Source organism: Oryctolagus cuniculus, chromosome 6, assembly GCF_051225735.1.
Source record: "Oryctolagus cuniculus isolate XC-2025 breed Fujian yellow rabbit chromosome 6, ASM5122573v1, whole genome shotgun sequence".
Taxonomy (NCBI): domain Eukaryota; kingdom Metazoa; phylum Chordata; class Mammalia; order Lagomorpha; family Leporidae; genus Oryctolagus; species Oryctolagus cuniculus.
The window spans coordinates 27,074,944-27,101,858 of record NC_142872.1 but is presented as its reverse complement, the minus strand read 5'-3'; the positions used below and the strand labels follow the sequence as shown (position 1 = coordinate 27,101,858).

Below are 26,915 nucleotides of genomic sequence, written 5' to 3'. Positions count from 1 at the left end.
AGGCAAAGTGGACAGTGAGAGAGACAGAGAGAAAGGTCTTCCTTTTGCTGTTGTTTCACCCTCCAATGGCCGCCACGGCTGGCGCGCGGTGCACTGCGCTGATCTGATGGCAGGAGCCGGGTACTTATCATGGTCTCCCATGGGGTGCAGGGCCCAAGCACTTGGGCCATCCTCCACTGCACTCCCTGGCCACAGCAGAGAGCTGGCCTGGAAGAGAGGCAACCGGGACAGAATCCGGCACCCCGACCGGGACTAGAACCCGGTGTGCCGGCACCGCTAGGCGGAGGATTAGCCTAGTGAGCCACGGCACCGGCCTGCTGCTTCCCTTTTGATATTTCTCTTCTGGCTGTAATTTCTCAAATGTATCTCTATGTAATGTTCCACTGCTGATACTTTGCATTGGTTTTTATCTCTTCCTGGACGGATGTCCCCTAGGATATTTGCATAGTTCCCTCAACTCTATTAAGTCTTTGCTCAAATATCACTTTTTCAATGCTGTCTTCCCGTAACCCATTTTTGAGTTCCCTTATGTATTTATTCATAAGTAGTATGACCTTGTAATAGTTGTTTATTATTGTTAAAGCACTAGAATGTAAATAATGTGACAACAGATTTTGGTTAGTTATGCTATGTATTTATAAAATTTAGAATGGTGTCTGCAACAGAGTAGGCACCAAATATATTAAGTATTACATTTTGGATAAATAGAGAATTAGAAGCAAAGTGACATTTTCTTGAATGCTTATCTTCATATGAGTAGAATTACATATACAGCAAAAGTGTCGTAATGTAAGAGAAATGTAAAATACATTCTTTGGCTATCTAAGATAAAATCATTCTTTGTTTATCTTAGATGAAAGAAAAATAAGGAAATTGTCCTAGAATGCACAGGGCCTAGTATATGAGAGTACTTCAGAAAGTGTGTGGACTGGCGGGTATTGTGGCCGCAGGGTTAAGCTGCCACCTGGAGTGCCCACATCCCATAGGAATGACTGGTTTAAGTTTCAGCTTCTCTGTGCTCTTGCTGCATCTTCCTGCTGATGTGCTGGGAGGCATCAGGTGATGGCCCCAGAATTTGTGTTCCAGCCTCTCGTGTGGGAGGCTGGCATGGAGTTCCTGGCTCCTGTCTTTGACCTGATCCTGCCCTGGTTGCTGTGAGCATTGAACCCATGAATAGAGGATTTCTGTCTGTTTCTGTCTCTGTCTCTGTCTGTCTGTCTGTCTCTCTCTCTCTCTTTTTTTTTTTTTTTTTTTTTGAGATTATTTATTTGAAAGGTAGTTACAGAGATGGAGAGAGAGAGAAGAAGACCTTCCATTTGATGGGTTTCTTCCCAAATGACCATATTGCTGGAGATAGGGCAGGCTGAAGCCAGGAGCCTGGAATTTCATCTGGGACTCCCACTGGGATGGCAGGGTACCAGATAGCCAGGCAATCTTTCGCTGCTTTCCCAGGTGTGTTAGTAGGGGGCTGAATCAGATACAGAGCAGCTGGGACCTGATCTGGTGCTCACACTGGATGCTCATGTTGCATGTGGTAGCTTAATTTGCTGTGCAACGATGCTGGCCCCTTCTGCCTCTTTCTGTCTTTCACTTTTCAAATAAAGTAATTAAAACAAAAGCCAGGGAGAAGTAAATTAGGTGATAGATTTATTTTGGTGTAAGAATTTTTTAAAGATTTATTTACTTATTTCAAAGTCAGAGTTACACAGAGAGAGAAGGAGAGGCAGAGAGAGAGAGAAAGGTCTTCCATCTGCTGGTTCATTCTCCAGTTGGCTGCAACAGCTGGAGCTGCACTGATTCGGAGCCGGGGACCAAGAGTTACTTCCGGTTTCCCACATGAGTGTAAGGGCTCAAGGACTTGGGCCGTCTTATGCTGCTTTCCCAGGCCATAGCAGAGAGCTGGATTGGAAGTGTGGCAGCTGCGATTTGAACCAGTGCCCATATGGAGTGCTGGCACTGCAGGAGGCGGCTTTACCTGCTATGCCACCGTGCTGGCCCCTGGTATAAGAATTTTTAAATCAACGTATAATGTTTTCATAATACACATTTTTCATGAATTTTTTCTTTTTAAAGATTTTATTTATTTGAGAGGTAGAGTTAAAGACAGAGAGAGGGCCGGCGCTGCGGTCCACTAGGCTAATCCTCCGCCTTGTGGCGCCAGCACACCGGGTTCTAGTCCCGGTCGGGGCGCCGGATTCTGTCCCGGTTGCCCCTCTTCCAGGCCAGCCCTCTGCTGTGGCCAGGGAGTGCAGTGGAGGATGGCCCAGGTGCTTGGGCCCTGCATCCCATGGGAGACCAGGAAAAGCACCTGGCTCCTGGCTCCTGCCATCGGATCGGCGGGGTGCGCTGGCCGCAGCGCGCCGGCCGCGGTGGCCATTGGAGGGTGAACCAACTGCAAAGGAAGACCTTTCTCTCTGTCTCTCTCTCTCACTGTCCACTCTGCCTGTCAAAAAATTAAAAAAAAAAAAAAAAAAAAAAACTATTTAAAAAAAAAAGCGCCTGTTTTATAAGAGTGTAAAGAGGAGGAAGTTTTCCTTTAGTGGGAGTATCAGAAATGTTAGGTGGCTAAATGTAGAATTTATCTTCTGAGAAATATGGAAGTTTTATCAAAGTAAAAAAAATAAGTATCAGAGCATGATAGATAATGACAGCTTCTATCGCTTGTCTGCCCCATAAATGATACAGTTGGTAAAGACTTGTTATATATAATTTAATAATTTTGTAATAGAAATCTTATGTAGTATTCTGTTGTCTTAGCTGTAGAGTATTCCCTACTTAGGGAAAATATTTTTTGTTTTGATCTTAAAAGAGATGTAATTTTTGTTTTTGTAATGTTTTGTATCTTTCTAGATCTGGTTTGAATTTCTAAGATGGTAATTTTGGCATGATATATCAGGAGTTACCCAGTTTTTAGCCTTGAAAATTAATATTAATATTTTTTGAAATTGAAAAACTGAACAATAGTTTTCCACTTATTTTGTGTTTGTTTTTAGTAGTTTCATAACTGTTAATTTATATCCCTGTATATGATGGTGTGGTTAATGAAAACAAACAGATTGGCTTCTCTGTATATCGTGGTTTAAGGTCTGAGTTTTTTTTAATGCTAACCAGTTTCAGAGTTCTGTCCCCTTTTTCTAAATCCTGAAAATTAGAAAGTACTTAGTAAGAAATTTGTGGACTGTTGATTGGGTACCTCCTTGTCAACAGTGACCTCATGTTGCAGTCTGCTTCCATTAGACTGCAGAGTGTAGCACAGTCCTATTTAGGAGGACTCAGCACTGATAATTGCGCAGCAGTTTTTATAAGCCCATCATCATCCTTTACTGTGTTTGAGATGAAATCTCTTTATCTCATGTTTTTCCTGGGAGATTCCAGGGTATTCAGAATGGCTTGCAAGGCTCTGTTGCACAGGTAAAGTGATCCTTATCTAAGAGTTAATTTAAGCCTAATCTGGATTGTTTTATTGAAATGCTGTTTGTAGCATTAAATACTTCTAATTGGGAAAGTAAAATATTACTAGTTTCCTATAAACATTGTATTTGAGTTACAAAAATTAGTTATTGGAATGACTGGTTGCAAAATTTATTTTACATACATAAGTAAGATGATTATGTGATTATAGACAGATATAAAAATAAAATCAGAGTTAACAGCAGAAGGGAGAAAAGGTCAGGGGATGATCACAGACTTTAGCATTATACTTACTAGAGGGCTTTCAAATATGGATGTGCCGTGAGAGTTGTGTGTCCTGTTAGTTAAATTTTTTTTAACTGGGGTTTAATGAACACAGCATTGTTAGCTTGTTTTTATAATACCTAAGTAATTTGACCTGATATCAGTTAACATTTTTTTCTTTCATCTTTTTAAAATCAAAATTCACATCCTTGTAATATCTATGCTTTTTAGCTGTAGACAGATAACTGAGTTGATAAGTCTATTTTATATTAGTGTGTGTGTGTGTGTGTGTGTGCAGGCCTTGGTTTATATATGAGGGCTTTTTACTTACATAATTTGGCTAAAGTCTGGAAATAAAATTAAATTCCATGACAAACTCAGTCCTTTTTCTTTTCAGAAACTCAGAGTACTACTTCATAGAATCAATTTTTGGTGTAGCCTCGTGGGTGATAATCTGACTGTTAAAATGCAAAATTCATTTGATTTGTTTATTGTGGGTTTGGGTGGATCCTTATTAAAAAGAGCTGTTTATTTGGTTGTGTCAGCATATTTCTTTTTTTTTTTTTTTTCGATTTTTCTAAAATTTATTTGAAAGGTGGAGTTACAGAGAGGCAGAGGCAGAGAGAGAGAGAGAGAGAGAGAGCTATCTTCCATCCCATGGCTTATTCCCCAAATGGCTATAACAGCCAGAGCTGGGCCAACCTGAAGCCAGGAGCAGGAGCCAGGAGCTTCTTCTGGGTCTCCACGTGGGTGCAGGGGCCCAAACACTTGGGCCATCTTCTGCTCCTTTCCCAGGCTCATTAGCAGGAGCTGGATGGGAAGTGGAGCAGCTGGGTCTTGAACTAGCAGCCATATGGGATGTCGGCACTGCAGGCAGTGGTTTGCCTGCTGTGCCACAGTGCGGGCCCTTGATCTCCTTATCTTTACATTATGTTTGAAGCTTTTAAACTTCTCTCCTGTTTGTTTATAAGATCTGTAGTGGGTTCTTGTGAACTATAGTTATCCTACTGTGCTGTAGAACACTAGAACTTCTTATTCTTTTCTTTTTAAAGATTTACTTAATTATTGGAAAGAGTTAACAAGGGTGTGGTGTGGAGAGAGATGTTCAGTGTGCCAGTTCATTCCCCAAATGGCTGCAGGGGACAGGGCTGTGCCATTTTTATTTCGTTTAATATATCCTATAATTCCATCCATTTACTGCAAATGATAGGATTTTATTCTTTTGAATGGCTCAATAATATTTCATTATATATATGACTGTATTTTCTTTATTCATCCATTGATGGGCATCCAGATTGATTCTGTATCTTAGCTATTGTGAATAGTGCAGCAGTAAACAGTTTTCTCTTTGATATGATTTTACTTCCTTTGGATATATATCCTAAATTAGGATAGATAGTTGGGTCATATGGTATATCTGTTTCTGTGTTTTGAAGAAGCTACATACTGTTCCTCTGTAGTGGCTGTACTAATTTACATTCCCACTGACAGAATTCTCTTTTGCCCATATTCTTGCCAATATTTATCATTTATTTATTTATTTATTTATTTTTTTTTTTGACAGGCAGAGTGGACAGTGAGAGAGAGAGACAGAGAGACCCTCCAATGGCCGCCGCGGCCGGCGTGCTGCGGCCGGCGCACCGCGCTGATCCGATGGCAGGAGCCAGGAGCCAGGTGCTTTTCCTGGTCTCCCATAGGGTGCAGGGCCCAAGCATCTGGGCCATCCTCCGCTGCACTCCCTGGCCACAGCAGAGAGCTGGCCTGGAAGAGGGGCAACCGGGACAGAATCCGGTGCCCTGACCGGGACTAGAACCCGGTGTGCCGGCGCCGCAAGGCGGAGGATTAGCCTAGTGAGCCGCGCCTATATTTATTTTTTATAATAGCCATTCCAACTGGGATAAGGTGATATCTCTGTGGTGGTGTTTTGTATTTCCCTGTGAGCTACTGATACTGAGCATTTTTTTTTTTTTTACAAATTTGTTGTCTATTTTAGTTTCTTTTTGAAAAGTGATCATTCATATTATTTGCCCATTTTAACTGTATTATTTGATTTTGTTACTGAATTTTACTTGTTAACCTTCCCACTAGTAACATGAGTGTTAATTTCATAGCTTTTATCAGCATTGTGTGTGTGTATATATATATATATATATATATTTTTTTTTTTTTTTGACAGGCAGAGTGGACAGTGAGAGAGAGAGAGACAGAGAAAGGTCTTCCTTTGCCGTTGGTTCACCCTCCAATGGCCGCCGCGGCCTGCGCGCTGCGGCCGGTGCACCGCGCTGATCCGATGGCAGGAGCCAGGTACTTATCCTGGTCTCCCATGGGGTGCAGGGCCCAAGCACTTGGGCCATCCTCCACTGCACTCCCTGGCCACAGCAGAAAGCTGGCCTGGAAGAGGGGCAACCGGGATAGAATCCAGCGCCCCAACCGGGACTAGAACCCGGTGTGCCGGCGCCGCAAAGCGGAGGATTAGCCTAGTGAGCCGTGGCGCCGGCCAGCATTATATATTAACGTCAAAAAAATAAATTTGTATTTTAATCCTTAAATTTACAGTTTTAGTTGGGTTATTGCTCTTTTTGATTCTTTTTGAAATATTTGTTTTTTTAAAGATTGCTTTATTTGAAAAACAGTTAGAGAGGGAGACAGAGATAGAAAGAGAAAGATCTGTCTTCTATTTGTTAGTTTACTCCCCAGATGGCCACAGTGGTCGGGGCTGGGCCAGGCTGAAGCAAGAGCCAGGAGCTAGGAGTTCCATCCAGGTCTCATGTGGGTTTGTGGGCTCAAGGAGTTCGGTTATCTGCTGCTGCTTTCCCAGGAACATTGCAGGCAGCTGGATCAGCAAAAATTTGAACCCATACCCATATGGAGTTTGCCTGCATTGAAGGTGATGGCTTAACCCACTATGCTTACAGCACAGCCACATGAAATGTCTTTTGTCCAGCAGTATATCCTAACGTTTTAGTAGTGATTTAATCTAACAAAAAAAAAAAAGAGAAAATTCCTCTGTGAGGAGAAGCAGATGACCAACAAATGGCAAACTTGAGGAAGAAAATTAAAATGTGATAATAAGAGTTTAGTAACAGGCTGATGCAGTAAGTAGTTGGAAACCAGGATTTCTCAGAATTTGATTTAAGGCAAAAGCTTACCAGGAACCACAAATTGAATGGTGACAAGAAGGATATTGAATTTATAAATTCTCCTTACTGTTTTCAGCATATTACATTGTCAGTGGATTATAGTTAATATTAAAAATAAGTTGAAAAATAAGATGAATAGGTGAGACATCATCTAATTACATTATCAAGGGAAATATAACAGATAGGCATATAAAAACTTTTATTAATTACCAGCTCAGAATTGAAATGTAAAATTTAAGTAATTGTTGCATAAAATATCAGAAAAATCAGAGTTGACAATAAGATGCTTCATGGGAAACCTCATTTTTTTTTTTTAAAGATTTATTTTATTTATTTGAAAGAGTTACTGAGAGAGGTAGAGACAGAGAGAGGTCTTCCATCTGCTGGTTCACTCCCCAGATGGCCGCATTGGCCAGAGCTGCGCTGATCCAAAGCCAGGAGCCAAGAGCTTCTTCCAGATCTCCCACGGAGGTGCAGGGCCATCTTCCACTGCTATCCCAGCACATTAGCAGGGAGCTGGATTGGAAGTAGAGCAACTGGGACTCAAATTGTGCCCATATAGGATGCTGGCATTGTAGGCAGTGGCTTTACCTACTGTGCCATAATACTGGCCCCAGAGATCTCTAAATAAACTTTAGTTCATGGAAGTACAGCGCATATATTCACAGTTGTACATGCATAATATTGACAGTTAAAAAGTTTTTACCATTTGAAGGGGATATGTGTGCCAAGCCAAGGTAGTACGCTATTGTCTGATAACGTGTTTCTGCAGTTTGCTACCTATGTACTTTTTTTTTTTTAAAGATTTATTTATTTACTTGAAAGTCAGAGTTACAGAGAAGGAAGGAGAGGCAGAGAGAAGAGAGAGAGAGAGAGTTCTTCCATCCACTGGTTAACTCCCCAGTTGACTGCAACAGCCGGAGCTGTACTGATCTAAGCCAGGAGCCAGGAGCTTCTTCTGTGTGTCCCATGCAGGTACAGGGGCCCAAGGACTTGGGCCATCTTCTGCTTTCCCAGGCCTTAGCAGAGAGCTGGCTTGAAAGTGGAGCAGCTAGGACTTGAATCAGTGCCCATTTGGGATGCCGGCCCTGCAGGTGGCGGCTTTACCCACTGTGCCACAGTGCCAGCCCCACCTGGGTACTTTTCTAAGGGAGACCTGAAGTTTACTGGATGAATGGTAAATGATCCTCATTTGGTTTCCTGTGGTGACTCCTGAGAATACTAACTTAATAGGCTCTTCTGAGTGTCAGCCAGAAATTTGGTGTCACATATATAGAGGACTTCATAAAGCTAAATTAAATTTACATTTAAAAATTGGTGAGGTGGCTTCAGGTAATGCATACAGGTTAATAAGGTGTGTGGTGCCATAGTCATTCCTTATGTCTGAATGGTGGTTCTGATGTTAAATCTGCTTAGGAATACAATGCCATTTTAAAATAATTTACCTTTATCTTATAGATGATTTTTTAAAAATTTAAACTTATTCCTGAATAACTAGTGTTATTATTCGTTTATATCCAATGCTACTAGTTTTTCCTCCAGCCTTGCAATAAGTCAGTGTTTCTCCAAGTAAGTGCTAGATGAAGTAGTTGCCCTCACATGCAATTATATATCTTTAAGGTTTTTTTTTTTTTTTTTTTTAAGATTTATTTATTTAAAAGTCAGAGTTACAAAGAGAGAGTACAAGCGCGCATGCACGCACTGTCTTCCATCCTTTGGTACACTCCATAGATGGCTGCAACAGCCTGAGACTGGGCTCGGCCCAGCAGGGGCCATCCATCTTCTGCTGCTTTTCCTAGACCATTTAGCTGGGAGCTGGATCAGAAGTGAAGTAGCTGGGACTCAAACTGGTATACGTATGGGATGCTAGTATCACAGGTAGCACAATGTACCACAGTGTCAGCCCCTAAGGTCTTTTTGTTTGAGAAATATCTCCTTTAGAAAAATCAGAGACATACTCTGCTAGTGATATGCTGTGTTGCCAGGTGTTACTGTTTTTAATCACTCATTTGGTTTTAAAAGTGTTAACAGCAGGGTCTCTGAGATTCTCAACCCAAGGCTGTGTATATTTGGGCATGTTAACGTCTCTGAACTTCAGTTTTGTGTAAAGTGGGTTATAACTGTTACTCTTATGGTATTGAAAGCTGCTAAATGCGGTAAGTTTATGTCCAGCCCTAAGCTCAAAATAAATATTCTGTGAATGTTAATTTTTTAAATTTTAATCTTGCTAGTAATATATTATCTCAAATTTATTTCCTTTGGTTAATATTTGAAATCTTTACCAAGCAGATTTAGAAAATATTTACAACCTGGTATGTAATTGAAACCGTGAAGCTATGAGCATGACCTCCTGGTATGTCAAGATAATGCATATATGTCATTTTCCAGCATATCTTCTAGTAGACATTTAATATTTGAAAATTTTCATAGCCAATTTCTTTCTTTGATTACAGTGCCCATATATCTTCCACCAGCATCTTACCAGCCTCTGCAGAGTAAGTAGTGTATTTACAGAAGAGAAATTTTCAAGATGTAAAATTTTATTACTAAGCTGTAAAAGTGAAAATCATATTTGTACTGTACTCATTTTATTGATTTTTTTAGATATATTTTTTGAAAGGCATAGACAGAGTTATCTCTTATTCTCTGATACAGTCCCCAAATGCCCATATGAGCTGGGGCTGAGGCAGGCCAAAGCCAGAAGCTGGGGGCTCATTTTAGGTCTCCCATGTGTGTGACAGGAACCCAGGTACACGAGTCATCATCTGCTGCCTCCAAAGATGTACAGTGGCAGGAAGCTGGAATGAAGAACGGAGCCAGCACTTTAACCAGTCATGCTGATAAGGGATTTGGTGGTGGCCTGAGTGCTCTGCTCAGTGCCTTCCCCTAGGCTTACTTTAGAGGAAAGATGGTACACAGACAGTAAACAAGGTAGCTGTTTTTGTATTGTAGTGGATGCAAACAGAGAAACCCATTGCACTAATAAGGATAGGCTTTCTTCAGATTATTTTTATTTTTTTAAGATTTATTTATTTGAGAGGCAGAATTATAGACAGAGGAAGAGACGCAGAGAGAGATCGTTCATCCTCTGGTTCACCCCCCTAATGGCTGGAGCCAGGAGCTTCCTCTGGGTCTCCCACATGGGTACAGGGGCCTAAGCACATCCTCCACTGCTTTCCCAGGCCATTAGCAGAGAGCTGGATTGGAAGAGGAGCAGCTGGAACATGAACAGGCGCCCACATGGGAAGCTGGAGCTGTAGACGGAGGCTTAACCTATTACACCACAATCAGGCCCCTGTTTTGATCCTCTAAGATAACCGACAAAATAGAGAAAGAACTTTTAAGTTTTCCTTAAGGAGTAGACTGCATATAAAAAGTATTGGCAGTACTCTTTTTTTTTTTTTTTTTGACAGGCAGAGTGGACAAGGAGAGAGAGACAGAGAGAAAGGTCTTCCTTTTCCGTTGGTTCACCCCTCAATGGCCGCTCTGGTGGCGCGCTGCGCCCGGCGCACCGCACCAATCTGAAGCCAGGAGCCAGGTGCTTCTCCTGGTCTCCCATGCGGCTGCAGGGCCCAAGAACTTGGGCCATCCTCCACTGCACTGGGCCATAGCAGAGAGCTGGACTGGAAGAGGGGCAACCAGGACAGAATCCGGTGCCCCAACCGGGACTAGAACCCGGTGTGCCGGTGCCGCAGGTGGAGGATTAGCCTATTGAGCCGGGGCGCCGGCCTGGCAGTACTCTTAAATGTGGATTTGAAAAGTTTACCAGTTGAAATGGTTTCCTTATTAGTGGGGAATGAATATTTGGACAACTGATTCTTCTAATTCCAGTAATAATAGTGACATTATGGTTTACTTGTATAGGGTCATCTAATTGTGCACATTCTACTTTTAAATTTAAGCAAGTATCATGTATACCTTTCATGTATTTCTTTTTCCATTTTGTTTTACCCTTTTTAAATACCATAATAGTTGGTTTTACATGTTAATAGGGTTCATGTTTATATGATTAGAGTTCCAGTGAGGGTGACTGCTTCTCACTAACATGTGTTTTTTTGGTAGCATTTTAGAAAGAACAATTAGAGCAGCTGTGGAACAGCACCTTTTTGATCTGCAGAGCAGCATAGATCATGATTTTAAGAATATCCAGCAGCAGAGTTTGATGTGTAATAATGAAGCAGGAAGTATTAATTGTGATGGGAAAGGATCTAATAACCAGTAAGAAATATTTTGCTGTTATTAAGAATTATAAAATTGCTTTATTATTTTAAAAACTATTTTTACTTAAATGATAATGTTTGCCCTACTGGGATTTTGGGAAATCAATATGAAAAGTGATATTGTATATACTTGTGTATAAATTATACATATTTAATGAGCATTGAAAGTCTTGTAACACATAAAATATATATTTTTTTTAAGATTTATTTATTTACTTGAAAGGCAGAATTGCAGAGAGCTTCTTCCGGGCCTCCCATGTCTGTGCAGGGGCCCAGGCACTTGAGCCGTCCTCTGCTCCTTTCCTAGGTGCATTAGCAGGGAGGTGGACTGGAAGTGAAGCAGCTGTTACTCTAACTGGTACCAGTATGGGGTGCTGGTGCCACAGGAGGCTGCTATACCCGTTACACTATAGCACTGGCCCCCATAAAGTATCTTTTAATAAGTCCAGCATAGTTAAGTTTTCCTCTTTGAATACTGGATGAAATAATGAACTTACCTTTAGGAAACAGGTTGTATGAAGAATAATTTAAAAAAATTAAGGGCTAGAGCCATGGCACAGTGGTTTAAAGCCATGGCCTTTGGTGTTGTTATCCCATACGGGCACCGGTTTGGATCCTGGCTGCTCCACTTCTGATCTAGCTTCCTGCTTATGTGCCTGGGAAAGCAGCAGAAGATGACTCAAGTCCTTGGGCCATTGCACTCATGTGGGAGACTCAGGTTGGGGCTTGCTCCTGGCTCCTTACTTTGGCCTGGCCTAGCCCTGGTCCTTGCTGCCATTTGGGGAGTGAACCAGCATATTGAAGATCGATATCTCTGTCTCTCTTCTCTCTCTGTGAGTCTGCCTTTTGAATAAATAAAGAAATCTTTAAAAAAATTAAACTTAGACACTTGTAGAGGTATGTAATAATACAGATAGTGGACAATAGATTGACATCACTCTAGTGCATGTCATTGGGGCAATTTGTAGACAGAATTATCACTTGATATTTAAATTATTATCCTTTGCCACCTGCTTCTCCCCGTTCTGCTTACTTTTGTTAGGTTAGCTGTTAATAGATGAATTTATTTGTTAAAAGTACTTGTAATGTGTGGTGTAATTTTTTTTAAAGGTTTATTTATTTGAAAGACAGAGTTACAGGGAGGGAGAGGCAGAGACAGAGATAGGAAGAGAGATAAAGATCCTATATTTGCTGCCTTACTCCCCAAATGACTATAATGGCCAGGGCTGGGCCAGATCAAAGCCAGGAGCTTCATGCTGGTCTTCCCAGGTGGGTGTAGTAGCCCAAACACTTGGGCCATCTTCTGCTTTCTCAGGCAGATTAGCAGCAAGCTGGATCAGAAGTGGAGCAGCCAGGTCTTGAACCCGTGCTCAAATGGGATACTAGAGCTTCAGGCAGCAGCCTTACCTGCTATGCCACAGTGCCAGTCCCTGACCTTTTACCTTTAAATACAGGAAAGCCTCACCTTCTTTCCTATTACCTCTTCCCTGGTGTATAGGATATGAATGGGCGTCCCTTAGAGACAATGCAATGATTTCATATGAGAGGTATTATATATATATATATATATATATACCCACACACACACACACACACACACATTAAAGATTATTTATTTGAAAGGCAGAGTGATAGAGAAAGGATCAGGCAGAGAAAGATCTTTCATTTGCTGAATGATTTCCTGCATGGTTTCAATGGCCATGGCTGGGCCAGGCTGAAGCCAGGAGTTTGGAAATCTATCCAGGTCTCCCAGGGAGAGAGAACTTGGGCCCAAGGACTTGGGCCATCTCCTCCCAGGCAGATTAACAGGCAGCTGGATTGGAAGTAGAATAGCCGAGTCTTGAACCAGCATGCAAATGGGAAACCAGCGTCATAAGTGGTGGCTTAACCTGCTGTAACATAAAAGTGGCCCCGAAATGTTTTTTTTTTTTTTTTTTTTTTTTTTTATGAAAAGGATAAAAGAGATCGTTACTGATATTTACTTATTTTAGTTATTTTAAAGGCATTATTACTTATTTACTTATTTTAAAGGCATTATTTATTCAGCAGTTGACTTGATGTGATTTTATTTTTGCTTTCATTACTAGGGTTGATATCACTGTCGATATTTTTAATGCCAGTAAAGGTGACAGAGGCTGTTCAAAACCTGTGGCTAGCACTAATCTAGACAATGAAGTTATGCAGCAAGATTGTGTATTTGAGGATGAAGAAAATAACCAGGTAAGAAATGTAAAAAAAAGTCTATGAAGATTTGCTGAGTATACAACTCTGATTACCTCCCATGTTTCTTTGATACCAAAATTTATAGTTGATTATCTCTGCTGATATACTTTCTTGTCTTTAATATAAGTTCCCAAGAATATACATTCTCTTAGTGGAGTTTGAGACCAACACTGGGTAGAGAAGTATGTATAAAACACCTTATTTTTATTTATTTATTTTTTAAAGATGTATTTATTTATTTGAGAGGCAGAGTTACAGAGAGACAAAAGGAGAGACAGAGAAAGAGAGGTATTTCATTTACTGGTTCACTCCCCACATGGCTGCAGTGGCTGGAGCTGGGCTGATCTGAAACCAGGAGCCAGGAACTTCTTCCAGGTCTCCCATGTGGCTGCAGGGGCCCAAGGACTTGAGTCATCTTCCACTGTTTTTCCAGGGCATCAGCAGAGAGCTGGATCGGAAGTGGAGCAGCCAGAACTCGAACATGGACCCATGTGGGATACTGTTGCTGTAGGCAGAGGCTTCTGCTATGCCACAGCACCAGCCCCAACACCTTATTTTAGAATATTTCCCTGGAGGGAAGCAAATTATGATATTAGTTGAGGTGGTTAGGTTGAATTTTATTATTTTTAAAAGCCTTTCTTTACTTCCCAGTGACCTTTGGAAGAACTTGAGGAAGAATAATTTTATCTCTCTTCTTCATTGCTCTTAGTTGACTTGGACCTCTGTAACAAAAGACAAATTAACAAGAGAAGAACAGAAGTTTAATAACATGTTTACCTCATGTGCCTATGAGAGATGCCCAGGGGAAAGTGTGTAAATCTCTGAAAATGAGTTTAAATATCAGTGTCCTCTGAAACAAAGAAGTGTGGGGGAGACCCAGTTATGATGAGATGGCAAGGAAAAGTGCCCTAAACACAGGATGATGTTTGTTATGCAGATTGATTTAAAGTCATCCTTGTCTCCCTGGTCAGGGAAGTAGACAGTCTGAGATGTGGAGATTTTTGGGGTTCACATTGGTGGCATTGTGGCACAGCAGTTTAAGCTGCTGCCTGCAATACCGGTGTCCTGTATATGTATGCTGGTTCGAGTCCCAGCTGCTGTGCTTCTAAATTTGCCTGGCAAAAAGTGGAAGGTGGCCCAAGTCCTTGGGACCCTGCTGGTTTTTGTGGCCATTTGGGGAGCAAATCAGCAAATGGATGACGATCTCTTTCTTTCTGTCTCCCTCTCTCTCTGTTACTCTGCATTTCAAGTGAATAAAATAAAACTCTTAAAAAAAAATAACAATTTCCGTTACAGATGCACTTTTCCCTTACAAAAGGGGTTCTGTGTTTTCTCTTTTATATGCTGTTTCCCCCATATAATCAGCTTCTTTCAGGGTAGTGTTTGGTTAAGTCCTTGGGACCCCTACATCCCATATCCGAGTGCCTGGGTTAATTCCTGCTCTGCTGACTCCAGCTTCCTGCTAGTGTGCACCCTGGGAGGCAGCACATATGGCCTAAGTACTTGGGTTCCTGCTAACGCACATGGGGGACCTGGATTGAATTCCTGGCTCTTGGCTTCAGCCTGGTCTAATTCCAGCCGTTGAGGACTTTGGGGAAGTAAACCAGGAGATGGAAGATTTCTATTTGTCTCTTTCTCTGGCTTTCAGATAAAATAAGATTAAAATAGAGACTGGCACAATGGCATGGCAGGTTAAGCTGTTGCCTGCAATGCTAGCATCCATATGGGCACCAGTTCTCGTCCTGACTGCTCCACTTCTGATCCAGCTCCCTGCTAATGTGCCTGGAAAAGCAGCAGAAGATGGATCAAGTCCTTGGTCCTCTGACCTGGGTGGAGTTACAGGCTCCTGGCTTCGACCCAGACAATTCTGGCTGTTGAAACTAGGGAGTGAACCAGCAGATGGTTCACTCTCCCTTTCAAATAAATAAATAAATCTTTAAAAATAAGTAAGTAATTAATATCTAATGCCAAAGAGGAATATTTTACATTGACATGTTCTAAACTTCCCCATTGGGATCTTCTCATAGAGAAAAACTGGAGACAGTTGTTATTGTTGTTGTTTAAAAGATTTATTTATTGATTTGAAAGTCAAGAGTTAGATCTTCCATCTGCTTTTTCACTACCCAAGTGGCCACATCGGCCAGGGCCTGGGCCAAACTCAAGCTAGGAGCCAGGAGCTTCATCTGGTTCTCCCATGTGGGTGCAGGGGGCCAAGGACTTGGGCCATCTCCTGCTGCTTTCCCAGGTGCATTAGCAGGAAGGTGGATCAGAAGCGGAGCAGCCAGGACTTTGAACCAGTGCCCATCTGGGATGTCAGTGCTGAAGGCAGAAGTTTAACTTGTTGCACCACAGTGGTAGCCCTGGTAACATTGTTTTTAAGGTAATTAAATGAAATTAGATGTACAAAGCAGCATCGTTGTAAGACATATTTCAAAGTCTAGTTTTGCTAAAAAATGTAAAAACATTAAGTCAATTGATATAGAAGGTTTTCCATCAGTCTGTTTCCATTTTAAACCATACACTAAAGTAGGTATAATAAGGAATTTGAAGGGAGCACACTTAGGTTTGTAGACTGTCTTTGCTGTTGCTTTTTTTTTTTTTTTAATAAGGTTTATTTATTTCAAAGGCAGTTACAGAGAAAAAGAAATAGAAAAATCTTCCATTTGCTGGTTCACTCCCCAAAGTGGCCAGGAGCCAGGATCTTCTGGTCTCCCACAGTGGTGCAGGTGCCCAAGCACTTGAGCCTTCCTCTGCTGCTTTCCCAGGTGCGTTAGCAGGGGGCTAGATTGACAGCTCCCATATAGATGTGGCAGCTTAACCCACTATGCCACAGCACCTGCACCGTGTGTTTGTTTCTTAATAGCAGTGTGACTTCGGCCAAGTTATCTGACTTCTGAGCTACTTCTTGCTTTCCTATGAATAAGTAGGGGTAATACCTACATTGGGAGATTATTATAAAGATGAAAAGAGGTAAAAATATTGTGTAAAATAACAAGAAATTAGACATAATAATAAAAATAGCAATGAAAAAGTAAACAAGGAAGCTTTTCATGGATGTTAAGCTGCTACAGTTGCTTTTAGACTTGTGTATATTTGATTGATTTTTTTTCACCTATTCAAGATTATTGCTTCTGTACTGCCTGTTTACTGAATCATTCCCATCAGTAGACACTTACTTCACCCATGTCTAGGGAAAAACACCTTTTTTTGACCCTTTATCCCTGTCTATTGACATTCAAATTTCTCTGTTCCCTTTGTAATAAAACTGCTAGAAGGAATTGTGTCTCTTTTCTTCAAATCCTCTCTTCCCATTACCTTTTTAAAAACCAAAAATTACCTATTTCAGAGAGAGAGAAGAGGGAGAGTGAGCAAGCTTGCATCCTTTGGTTCAGTCCCCAGATGAAACTCTTCTTGCAAATTTGGTGGTGTCTGTTGAACATTTACTGATCCTAATAGCCAGTTTTGATTGAGTTATAACAATACTCCCATTGCCTTGATAGACTGTCTAGGTGACTCTCAGGATATCTTACTCTGGTTGTTTCCTTACTTACTACCTGTGGTATCTCAGTCCTCTTTGATGATTATTTTCATCTGGGTCTCCTAAATTTGGCATCTTGCCAGTTTGTAGATTACTTATTTTCTTGGTAATCTCATTTAGTCTAATGACTTTAAATGCCATCTATGTGCTGTGGTTTCCCAGATTTCTATATCCAGTCCACCCTTCTGTCTTGAAATGTAGATTCCTATATCCAGCTATTCCATCTAACATTTCTACTGGAATATGAGAGAACTTAAGTGTTTGTGGAAAATGGAATTAAAAGATTAGTTTGGTGCAAATTTTTTTATAATAGGTATTTTCTCTAAAGTTTTCAAAAAATATTCATAATATTCATGTATGTATTTGAGAGGCAGAGTGATATGGGGGAAGGGAGAGAGAGAGAAAGAGATTGAGATCAAGATCTTCATTCATAGGTTTACTCTCCAAATGGATGTTAGCAGTTGAGTCTCTCCAGGTGGAAGCCAGGAGCCTGGAATTCCATCTCAGTGTTCTAGTGGGTGCTGGGAGTCCAAACATTTGGGCCATCCTCCACTGCCTTCGTAGATACATGCATTAGTAGGAAGCTGGATTGGAAGTGGAACAGCTGGGACTTAAACCAGTGCCCAGGCACTGTAGACAGTGGTTTTACCTGTATGCTACCATGCCGGTCTCAGTTTTCTTCCTTTTCTTTTTTTAAGTGGTTTGTTTTATTTGAAAGAGAACTACAGAGAGGGAGAGGTAGAGAGAGAAAGGTATCTTCCATCTGCTGATTAATCTTCCCGAAATAGCCACAATGGCTAGGACTGGGCTAGGCCAAACCCAGGAGCCTGGAACTCTTTCTGGATCTCCCACATGGCCCATTTTCCACTGCTTTCCCAGGAACATTAGCAGTTGGTAGCTGGATTGGAATTGGAGCATCCAGGACTTAAACAAATGTTCTGATAATGGGATGCCAGCGATGACTGCCCCAGATCTGGGAGTTTTTTTAACTTGAGGGGTAGTTGAGGTGAGGTGTTGTCATTAAGCTCATTGGAAAATGAAAAAGCAAGCTTGCATCTCTGTGTTAAGAGCAGTTGTTATTTTAAATATACATTTTATTTATTTTTAAATTTATTTTTAAAGATTCAGTTATTTGAAAGAGATCTTCCATGCACTGGTTCACTCCCCAAATGGCTGCAACAACCAGGGCTGGGCCAGGCCAGAGCTAGGAACTAGGAGTTTCTTCAAGGTTCCCCACATGGGTGGGAGGGGCCCAAGCACTTGGACCATCTTCCCCTGCTTTTCCCAGGCCATTAGCAAGGAGCTAGATTGGAAGTAAAGCAGCTGGGATACAAACTGGGTCGTGAACTGGGACATGAACAGCCCATATGGAAAGCTGGCATTACAGGCAGCAGTGTGTTTTTTTTTACGATTTATTTATTTATTTGAAAGAGAGTTAAACAGAGAGAGGAGAGGCAGAGAGAGAGAGAGAGAGTGAGAGAGTGAGAGAGAGGTCTCCTATCCTCTGGTTCACTCCCCAGCTGGCCGCGACAGCTTGGATCTGTGCTGATCTGAAGCCAGGAGCCAGGAGCCTCCTCCAGGTCTCCTGCACTCTCCCACGCAGGTGCAGGGCCCCAAGGACTTGGGCCATCTTATACACAGGCAGCAGTTTTTACCCAAAACTCCACAATGCCATCCCCACATATACACATTTTAAAGGGATATGGTGAACTTGTCCAGGACTCTTCTGCTTCCTGCTAGGAAGTCACCAACTTACATGTATGTGGCTGAAGAGACAAAGGAAGCAACAGTTGACCAGCAGGGTCAAAGAGAAGACTCGTTTTCAGAAGAGAGAATTTCGAGGAAGAAGGATAGTGGTGGTGGTACCTATTACTTGGTAGGGTAGAAGGAAATGCAGGATCCTTGCTGTACTCATATGATGTAGGTTTTGAGGGAAGATAAAGTTTCTACGTGGTAAAGACATTAATTCCTATAGACTGTTACAAATGATAGCTAATGAGGCCAGTGCCGTGGCTCATTAAGCTAATCCTCTGCCTGCTGCGCCAGCACCCTGGGTTCTAGTCCCCATTGGGGCACCGGATTCTGTCCCGGTTGCCCCTCTTCCAGGCCAGCTCTCTGCTATGGCACTGGGAGTGCAGTGGAGGATGGCCCAGGTCCTTGGGCCCTGCACCCGCATAGGAGACCAGGAGAAGCACTTGGCTCCTGGCTTCGGATCAGTGCCGGTGCACCGGCCGCAGCGGCCATTGAGGGGTGAACCAACAGAAAAAGGAAGACCTTTCTCTCTCTCTCTCACTGTCCACTCTGCCTGTCCAAAAAAAAAAAAAAAAAAAAAAAAAGATAGCTAATGAGGAGTGTTAGATTAACCTATAATCTTATAGCCTAATTTGGATCAGCAAATTCCTTTCTTGTATGAGTGTTGGCACCTCCATTAATATGGTGGTTATGTTCTTCTCGTTAGTCTGTAGGTATACTGTTAGAGCCATGCAGTGACCACAGTGAGAGTGAAGATGGCTGTCTTGATAGGTAAGCATTTCTGTTGCTATTAGTTAGTAAATCATTTCTTCATAGACATTGGAGTAAAATTTTTAGATGAACCTTTTACATAGTTTAAATAATCTACAAAAAGAAATCAAACTTCTTGTTCTAATGGTAGGCATAAAGCATATTAAATGTCCACAGATATTTGGAGTTGTGCAGATTTAGACAGACATTATAACCTGAAAAATATTCAGAGGGAAAAACACAGCCTTCTTTTAAGACACTTAACACTTTCAGTTAATTGTAGAGTAGTTGGGAATTTATTGATATTCTGAGTACCCTCAGTGATTTAATTCATTGTCTGGGAACTGTGTGTGGATAAGTAACTCAAAGATTACAATATATTTGCTTCAGCACAGGATATGTCTATTCCTCAGTTGAATTCACTCTGGGGTATCCCAGTGCAATCTTAAGTAGTTGATATTTCAGTCTTCCTTGGCCAGTTGTAATCAGATAGAGATACCTGAGGCTATGAGTGTTTTTAGCCAAATGTAAAATCTTGATGGAATCTCTGAGTAGAAGCCTTCTGGAGTATTTTATGTACTGGGTAGAATTTGGGAATTTTGCCCTTGTATCATTGTTTCAGATGCTGCTAGGAAATGTAATTTTTTTTAGAAAAGGTGATTTTTATTTTGAGAACACGTTAGTAGTGAAGTTGCAGGCTAGATTGAAGATTTTGGCCAGGTTGTAAATTTGTGTTAACATCATTGTCTCTCTTAATTGTGATTAGGAATCCTGTTCTCTGAGGGTAAGTAAATTCTTTGGAGCCGTGTCTCTGGAGTGTCCCATACTCTGAAGGTCCACAGATTTTCTGCTTACAGCAGTTCCTTGTGCTTCCTTTCAGGAGGCAGGCATGATCCTCTTCCAGCCCAGGGAGTTTTGGAGCTATGGGCTGAAGATATAAGATTAACAACATTAACAGGCATCCCCAGAATGATGACATCTGGAGTTGGTAGAACAATAAAGGATCCATTTAGTGAGGACTCAATCTTTTTGGAAAAAGCTCTTTCCTCTTCAACTTGTATATCGGTTAGCAAACTTGTTTTTAGATCCCAAGAACACTTTGGTTAGGTGGATTATGTTTTGCATGTTTAAACACTCATGTTTCTGAAATTTAGGTGATTAGGCCTTTTAGTCAGCTAGGGTAAAATGTATTCATCGTGCTATATGCTTGCACAAATGCAAAGGAAGGCATTTGAGCTTGTCAGAGAATTTAGTTCATTTTTATGCCCTGCAACATTAGGGTAATTTTATCTGTAAAAGATGACTTTTCATATCAAGGCCTATCTCCTAAGTGTACATTCTGTTTCTGCTATTTAGATGCAGCGTCTGTGTGTGTTACTGTAAATTGCCACAGTGTCTTTGGAGAAAGAATGTTCCCACAGTTGGCGTATTGATAACTTACTCTAAAGTAGCTGAAGCTCTGTTGATTGGTAAAATAGGAAGAGATCGTCTGGGACGGTTTCTTGTAACACTTGTTCTTAATAGGAAGGAGTTTGTTTTTCAGGGGGAATAAAATGTGAACAGGAAGTTTTAAAAATTTGCTTTTTGTCTGTTACTCTTATTTGGAGGAGAGAAGTATAAAAGTAGTTACCGTCTTGTGATAGAACACAGATTTAAAGTAAAAGACATAGCTAGTTATGCTTTAAAAATCTTTAAAAAGAAAAAAACCTCTCAGAATGGGGAAGATTAAGCTGTTTATTTGTTTAAAACTAAACTTTATTTTACACAATCTTTTCCATTACATACTCATTCTTTTTGGTTTTAGATATTGTGGGCATGCGTTTTTCTTTTTTTATAGAGGCTTTTCTTTTTGGAGGGTTGCTTTGTAGGGGTGGGGTGGTAGGAAACGTTAGTTAATTTTTCTAAACTTAAAGTGATTCTGTGGATCTTTTCAGTATTGTGATTTTCAGATATAGGGCTCCAAAGAATGGGCTTATATGTAGCTGTCATTTTCTCCTCTCTCATTGTGAATGCTAATTGCTTTGGGCAAGAGAGGAATCTGGGTAAGAATTATGTAATGATAGTAACCTTTTAATTCTTAATATACTAATAACTTTACTTACATTTTTAGGAAAGAATATTTGTTATTTGACAGTGATAAATGGTCACACTTGATTCTGGTAAGAACTATTATTATTATTACAGTAGCATAGGTTTAATCTATCTATTATATCTGCCCTATAACTTTTGGGTGGATAAGTTTCAAGGAAATTTATTTATTTAAGGTTTATTTATTTCAAAGGCAGATTAACAGAGTGAGTGAGAGAGACACTGATTCGCTCCCCAGATGGCTTCAATGTTTGGGACTCCATCTGAGTCTGCCTTTTGTGTGGTAGGGGCCCAAGAACTTGGGTCATCCTCCATTGCCTTCCTAGGCACATTAGCAGGGATCGGAAGTAGAGCAGTTGGGACTCTAACCTTTCTGTTGCTCCACTGTGGGATGCTGGTGTTGCAAGCAGCCGCTTAACCTGTATCATAATGCCAGCCCTAGGTTCAAAGGAAATTTAAATGAAAATTATCAATTTTTTTATAGTTAAGCAACAACTTGGTTTGCTACTTTTGGTTAAAAGAGTTTTGGTTATGAATACCTTGTCCTGAATTTAAGATCAATACTTTGTCTCTCAGTAACATGTTATAAAACTGTAGCTTTATATTGGAAAATAGTTTGCAAGATGGGAGTGGGTCAGCTGGCTGGATAGGCACAGTATACTAATGAAACACATGGGTATGTGATGATTGTTTTTAACCTGGGTGTGAGAAGCTTCGTGGCTGTGAAATGTATTCTTTATTTTAAAATACAGGATTCTAGTAGCACGATCTGTGATTTGAATGCCAATACCGCATCCGAAGTATGTGGAAGTCAAAGTATTGATGCTCAAGAGGAAGCAGACTGTGTCCAGATTCCACGCTTAGATCTGAAGAATGTTTCTGATGATGATAAATGGGAAGGTAATTTTACCCACACACATTATTTTCCTGATAATGTTATTTGTAACAAGTTGCTCAAAGCAGTAATATGCTGACTGCCCTTTTCTGGATAGCCATATTCTTACTGATCTTTTGTTCTCTCTTTCAAATAAGATGAGCTTCTGAGTGTTTTTATTCAGATACTCTGGGGAAATTGTGGGAAAACTATTGCGTATGAACTAAAAGTTTTCATCTTATCCAGTTGTTTTGAAAATGGGTGTTAGAATGGATTAACACACACACACACACACATACACATACACATACACACACACACACACGCGCATACACAGAATAGACTTTGTTAATTTTTAAACCAAGTGTTAATCTCCCAGTCTTTGAACGTCCAGTGTGTTGGGCTTGGTCGTCTTACCAGTTTAAACTAAGAACATTTAGCTACCTTTTCATTTTGATCATCAGCACCTTTTTAAAAGATTATCTTCTCTCTGTCTCTCTCTCTCACTGTCCACTCTGCTTGTCAAAAAAAAAAAAAAAAAAAGATTATCTTCAAGGGCACTTTTTTTTTTTTTAAAGATTTATTTATTTATTTGAAAGAATTACACAGGGGCCGGCGCTGTGGCACAGCGGGTTAATGCCCTGGCCTGAAGCGCTGGCATCCCATATGTGCGCCGGTTCTAGTCTCGGCTGCTTTACTTCTGATCCAGGTCTCTGCTATGGTCTGGAATAGCAGTAGAAGATGGCCCAAGTCTTTGGGCCCCTGCACCCACATGGGAGACTTGGTAGAAGCTCCTGGCTCCTGGCTGCGGATTGGCGCAGCTCTGGCCATTGAGGCCATCTGGGGAGTGAACCATCAGATGGAAGACCTCTCTCTCTGTCTCTACCTCTCTCTGTAACTCCGTCTTTCAAATAAATAAAGGTAAGTCTTTAAAAAAAAAAAAAAAACAGAGAAGGAGAGGCAGCAAGAGAGAGGTCTTCCATCTGCTGGTTCACTCCCCAGTTGGCTGCAACGGCTGGAGCTGGGCTGATCGGAAGCCAGGAGCCAGGAGCTTCTCCCAAGTCTCCTGCAGGGCTGCAGGGGCTCAAGGACTTTGGCCATCTTCTACTGCTTTCCCAGGCCTTAGCAGAGAGCTGGATTGAAAGTGGAGCAGCTGGGACTCGAACCGGTGCCCATACATGATGCTAGCACTGCAGATGGTGGTTTTACCTGCTATGCCACAGTGTTGGCCCCACAAAGGGCACTTTTAAGCAAATGTTGTGGCATACTCCTGTATCTCTGTATTAGTTATTGAAGTATGAAAGGAGAGCCCTAAGAATTTGCACAAAGGAGAGAAATTTAACAAGCAAGCAACATGGATTAGGGATATATGCATTCTCTCTCTCTTTTTTTTTTAAAGATTTATTTATTTATTTGAAAGTTAGAGTTACACAGAGAGAGGAGAGGCAGAGAGATAGAGAGAAGTCTTCCATTTGATGGTTCACTCCTCAGTTGGCTGCAATGGCCGGAACTGCGCCCATCTGAAGCCAGGGGCCAGGAACCTCCTCTAGGTCTCCCACGTGGGTGCAGGGACCCAAGCAGTTGGACCATCTCTTACTGCTTTCCTAGGCCACAGCAGAGAGCTAGATTGGAAGAGGAGCAGTCGGGTCTTGAACTGGTGCCCATATGGGGTCTCGAACTGGTGCCCATATGAGATGCCGGTGCTTCAGGCCAGGGCGTTAACCCGCTGCGCCACAGTGCTGGCCCCTATATGCTTCTCAAAACTTAGCAAATGTACACTTAACATTTTTGCATTTCATTATATATCGTTATTTAATTGAAGTCAGAGTTAAACAGAGAGAGAAGCAGAGGCAGAAAGAGAGGTCTTCCATCCACTGGTTCACTCCCCGATTGGCTGCAACAGCCAGAGCTGTGCTGATTTGAAGCCAGGAACTTCTTCCGGGTCTCCTACGCGGATGCAGTGGCCCAAGGACTTGGGCCATCTTTTGCTACTTTCCAAAGCCATAGCAAAGAGCTGGATCGGAAGTGGAGTAGCTGGGACTTGAACCGGCGCCCATATGGGATGCTGGCACTGAAGGCAGCAGCTTTACCTGCTTCCCCATAGTGCTGACCCCTCTTTTTTTTTTTTTTTTTAAGATTTATTTATTTATTTGAAAGAGTTACAGAGAGAGAGGAGAGGCAGCAGATCTTCCATCTGCTGGTTTGCTCCCCGGATGGCTACAGCAGCCAGATCTGGGCCGATCTGAAGCCAGGAGACAGGAGCTTCTTTTTGGTCTCCCATGCAGGTTCACATGCAGGGGCCCAAAGGCCTTTAGCCATCTTTAGTTGCTTTCTCAAGTATATTAGCAGGGAGTTGGATTGGAAGCAGAGCAGCCGGGACCTGAACTGGTGCCCATATAGGATGCCAGCCCTGCATACGGCATCTTAACCTGCTGCCCCACAGTGTTAGCCCCTCAAGTTTCTTTTTTATATTAAGAGAATCAAAAACTGAACAAACATTTAACTTCAGTGACTGATATATGTTGGAGTGTTTATGGGGGAAATAAACCAGTATCTGCAGGAAAAAAATATATTAATGGGGTAAATAAATGTTACAAAGCAAATATAATAAATTATTAATGGTATATTTGTAAACTTTGAAATAAAATATTGGAGGAAAGGGGAAAGAAGCACCAAAATTGGATCCAGGAGACCTGGATCACTTACCTTTCTTTCTTTTTTTTAAAGATTTATTTATTTATTTGAAAGGCAGAGTTACAGAGAGGCAGAGAGAGAGAGAAGTCTTTCATCGGCTGATTCGCTCCCTAGATTGCTGCAGTGGCCGGTACTAGGCTGATCTGAAGCCAGGAGCCAGAGCCAGGAGCTTCTTCTGGGTCTCCCAAGAGGGTGGAGGGAACCTAAGGACTTGGGCCACCTTCTACAGCTTTCCCAGGTCATAGCAGAGAGCTGGATTAGAAGTGGAGCAGCTGGGACTTGAACCAGTGCCCATCTGGATGCCAGCACCACAGGTGGTGGCTTTTACCTGCTATGCCAAGGCACTGGTCCCCACATAGCTTTCTAGATAAACAGAGAATAAGGGACTCAAACCTTGTAATCTGGATTACATGTTTGTTTACTTGAATGAAGATCCTTGGGTTGTCTGATCTTTGGCAAGTTGTCTCGTGACATGTGGTGGCAATAGCAAGAAGAATTGCAATACTAATGCCATGAGCTCCTTTTGTCGCCATAATGTAAGTCTGCTCACCTGATCATGGTTGAAATTTTTTTCAAGATGTAGGCATTTTTTTTTTAAGCTCTGGCTAAGTCCTTAGCCTTAGTTTTTTTTGCCTGTCATATGTGTATGATCCCATCTTTATTGCTGTCTATCCTTTCTCCCCTTAGGGCTACATGTTTGGATGCTTTTTGGCATATTTATGTGTTTTTTAACTTAGGCTAAATTAGGAACTTAACTTTCATTTGCATTGTTCTCAGTTATTCAGGATGTTTAGAATTTATGAATATGCTTCCCAGAATTAGAGAATGTGTTACTGTACTAGTGAAAAGTAAAATCAAATATCCTTTTTAGTTAGTTCTTATGGCATAGTCACTGAAAAGGAGTTGTGGTCACCATAGCTTCCCTTGGAGCCTTGAGGGAAAGGAGCCTCCATAAGACAAAGTAGGGATTCTTATAAAACCATAAGACAAAGTAGGGATTCTTATAAAAAGCATTTTTGCCCTTTCTTTTTAGAAGATGCAAATAAGTAGTCTTTTATGATAGTTGGCTTGAGGTTCCTGATCTTAGATTTTAATCACACAGGAAGATTGTTTTATTGTCTGAGGAGATAAGAAATTCTCTGTCTAGTTTTAGCTTTCTGGAAGCTTCCCCAAAGAGAATCCCATGCTAGACTGGTTTTTGTTGCTGCTGTTGTTTTGTTTTGTTTGTTATCCTGTCAAGAATTTAAACCCTACAGTTTATTACAGGGGAGGGAGGTAGTCTGTGGACTCCCATCAGTCCTTGTTTTGTGTTTTTTTTTTTTTTTTTTTTTTTTTTGACAGGCAGAGTTAGAGAGAGAGACAGAGACAGAGAGAAAGGTCTTCCTTCTGTTGGTTCACCCCCCAAATGGCCGCTACATCTGGTGTGCTGCACCGATCTGAAGCCAGGAGCCAGGTGCTTCCTCCTGGCCTCCCATGCGTGTGCCCAAGCACTTGGGCCATCCTCTACTGCCTTCCCAGGCCACAGCAGAGAGCTGGACTGGAAGAGGAGCAACCAGGACAGAATCTGGTGCCCCAACTGGAACTAGAACCTGGGGTACCGGCGCCACAGGTTGAGGATTAGCCAAGTGAGCCGCGGCGCCGGCCTCCAATATGAATTTATAGCAGCTATTCACAAAGTCTTGGCTTTTAGTGGACGTAGATACTGTCTTGCCTTCAGATTTTCTCCTGCTAACTCACTGCTAACTCTGGAATGAAATACAGTAGGGTCTTTTCAGAAGGCAAACTAAAGGAGATTTTTTTTCCCCAAAATGAATTATACTGAAGTTTCAAATAGTACTTGATTAAAAGTTTCTATTTTTTCAGTTGTGAGTTAAAAAAACAGCACTACTTTGATATTTTTTTTCCTGCTTTACTTGTTGAAATGGAATTCTATGTTTGTGTTAAAGTTTGGTTCATAGTAA

The 26,915-nt window shown here is 41.4% G+C and overlaps 1 protein-coding gene across 25 annotated transcripts in view; it reads left to right on the top strand.

Moving 5' to 3' along the window:
* The window catches only part of FAM13B (family with sequence similarity 13 member B), a 97,490-nt gene that overhangs the window by 43,791 nt on the left and 26,784 nt on the right, over window positions 1-26,915 (top strand). For 14 of the 25 annotated variants that reach the window (XM_070076131.2, XM_089335906.1, XM_089335904.1 and 11 more), the window contains 6 exons: window positions 9,269-9,310; window positions 10,878-11,033; window positions 13,123-13,255; window positions 19,255-19,319; window positions 21,409-21,457; window positions 22,139-22,286. In XM_070076131.2, coding sequence (XP_069932232.1) covers window positions 9,269-9,310; window positions 10,878-11,033; window positions 13,123-13,255; window positions 19,255-19,319; window positions 21,409-21,457; window positions 22,139-22,286 — 593 coding nt within the window. The remainder of the gene's footprint in view (window positions 1-9,268; window positions 9,311-10,877; window positions 11,034-13,122; window positions 13,256-19,254; window positions 19,320-21,408; window positions 21,458-22,138; window positions 22,287-26,915) is intronic. The other 11 variants (XM_089335907.1, XM_089335909.1, XM_070076139.2 and 8 more) reach the window with 1 other exon arrangement.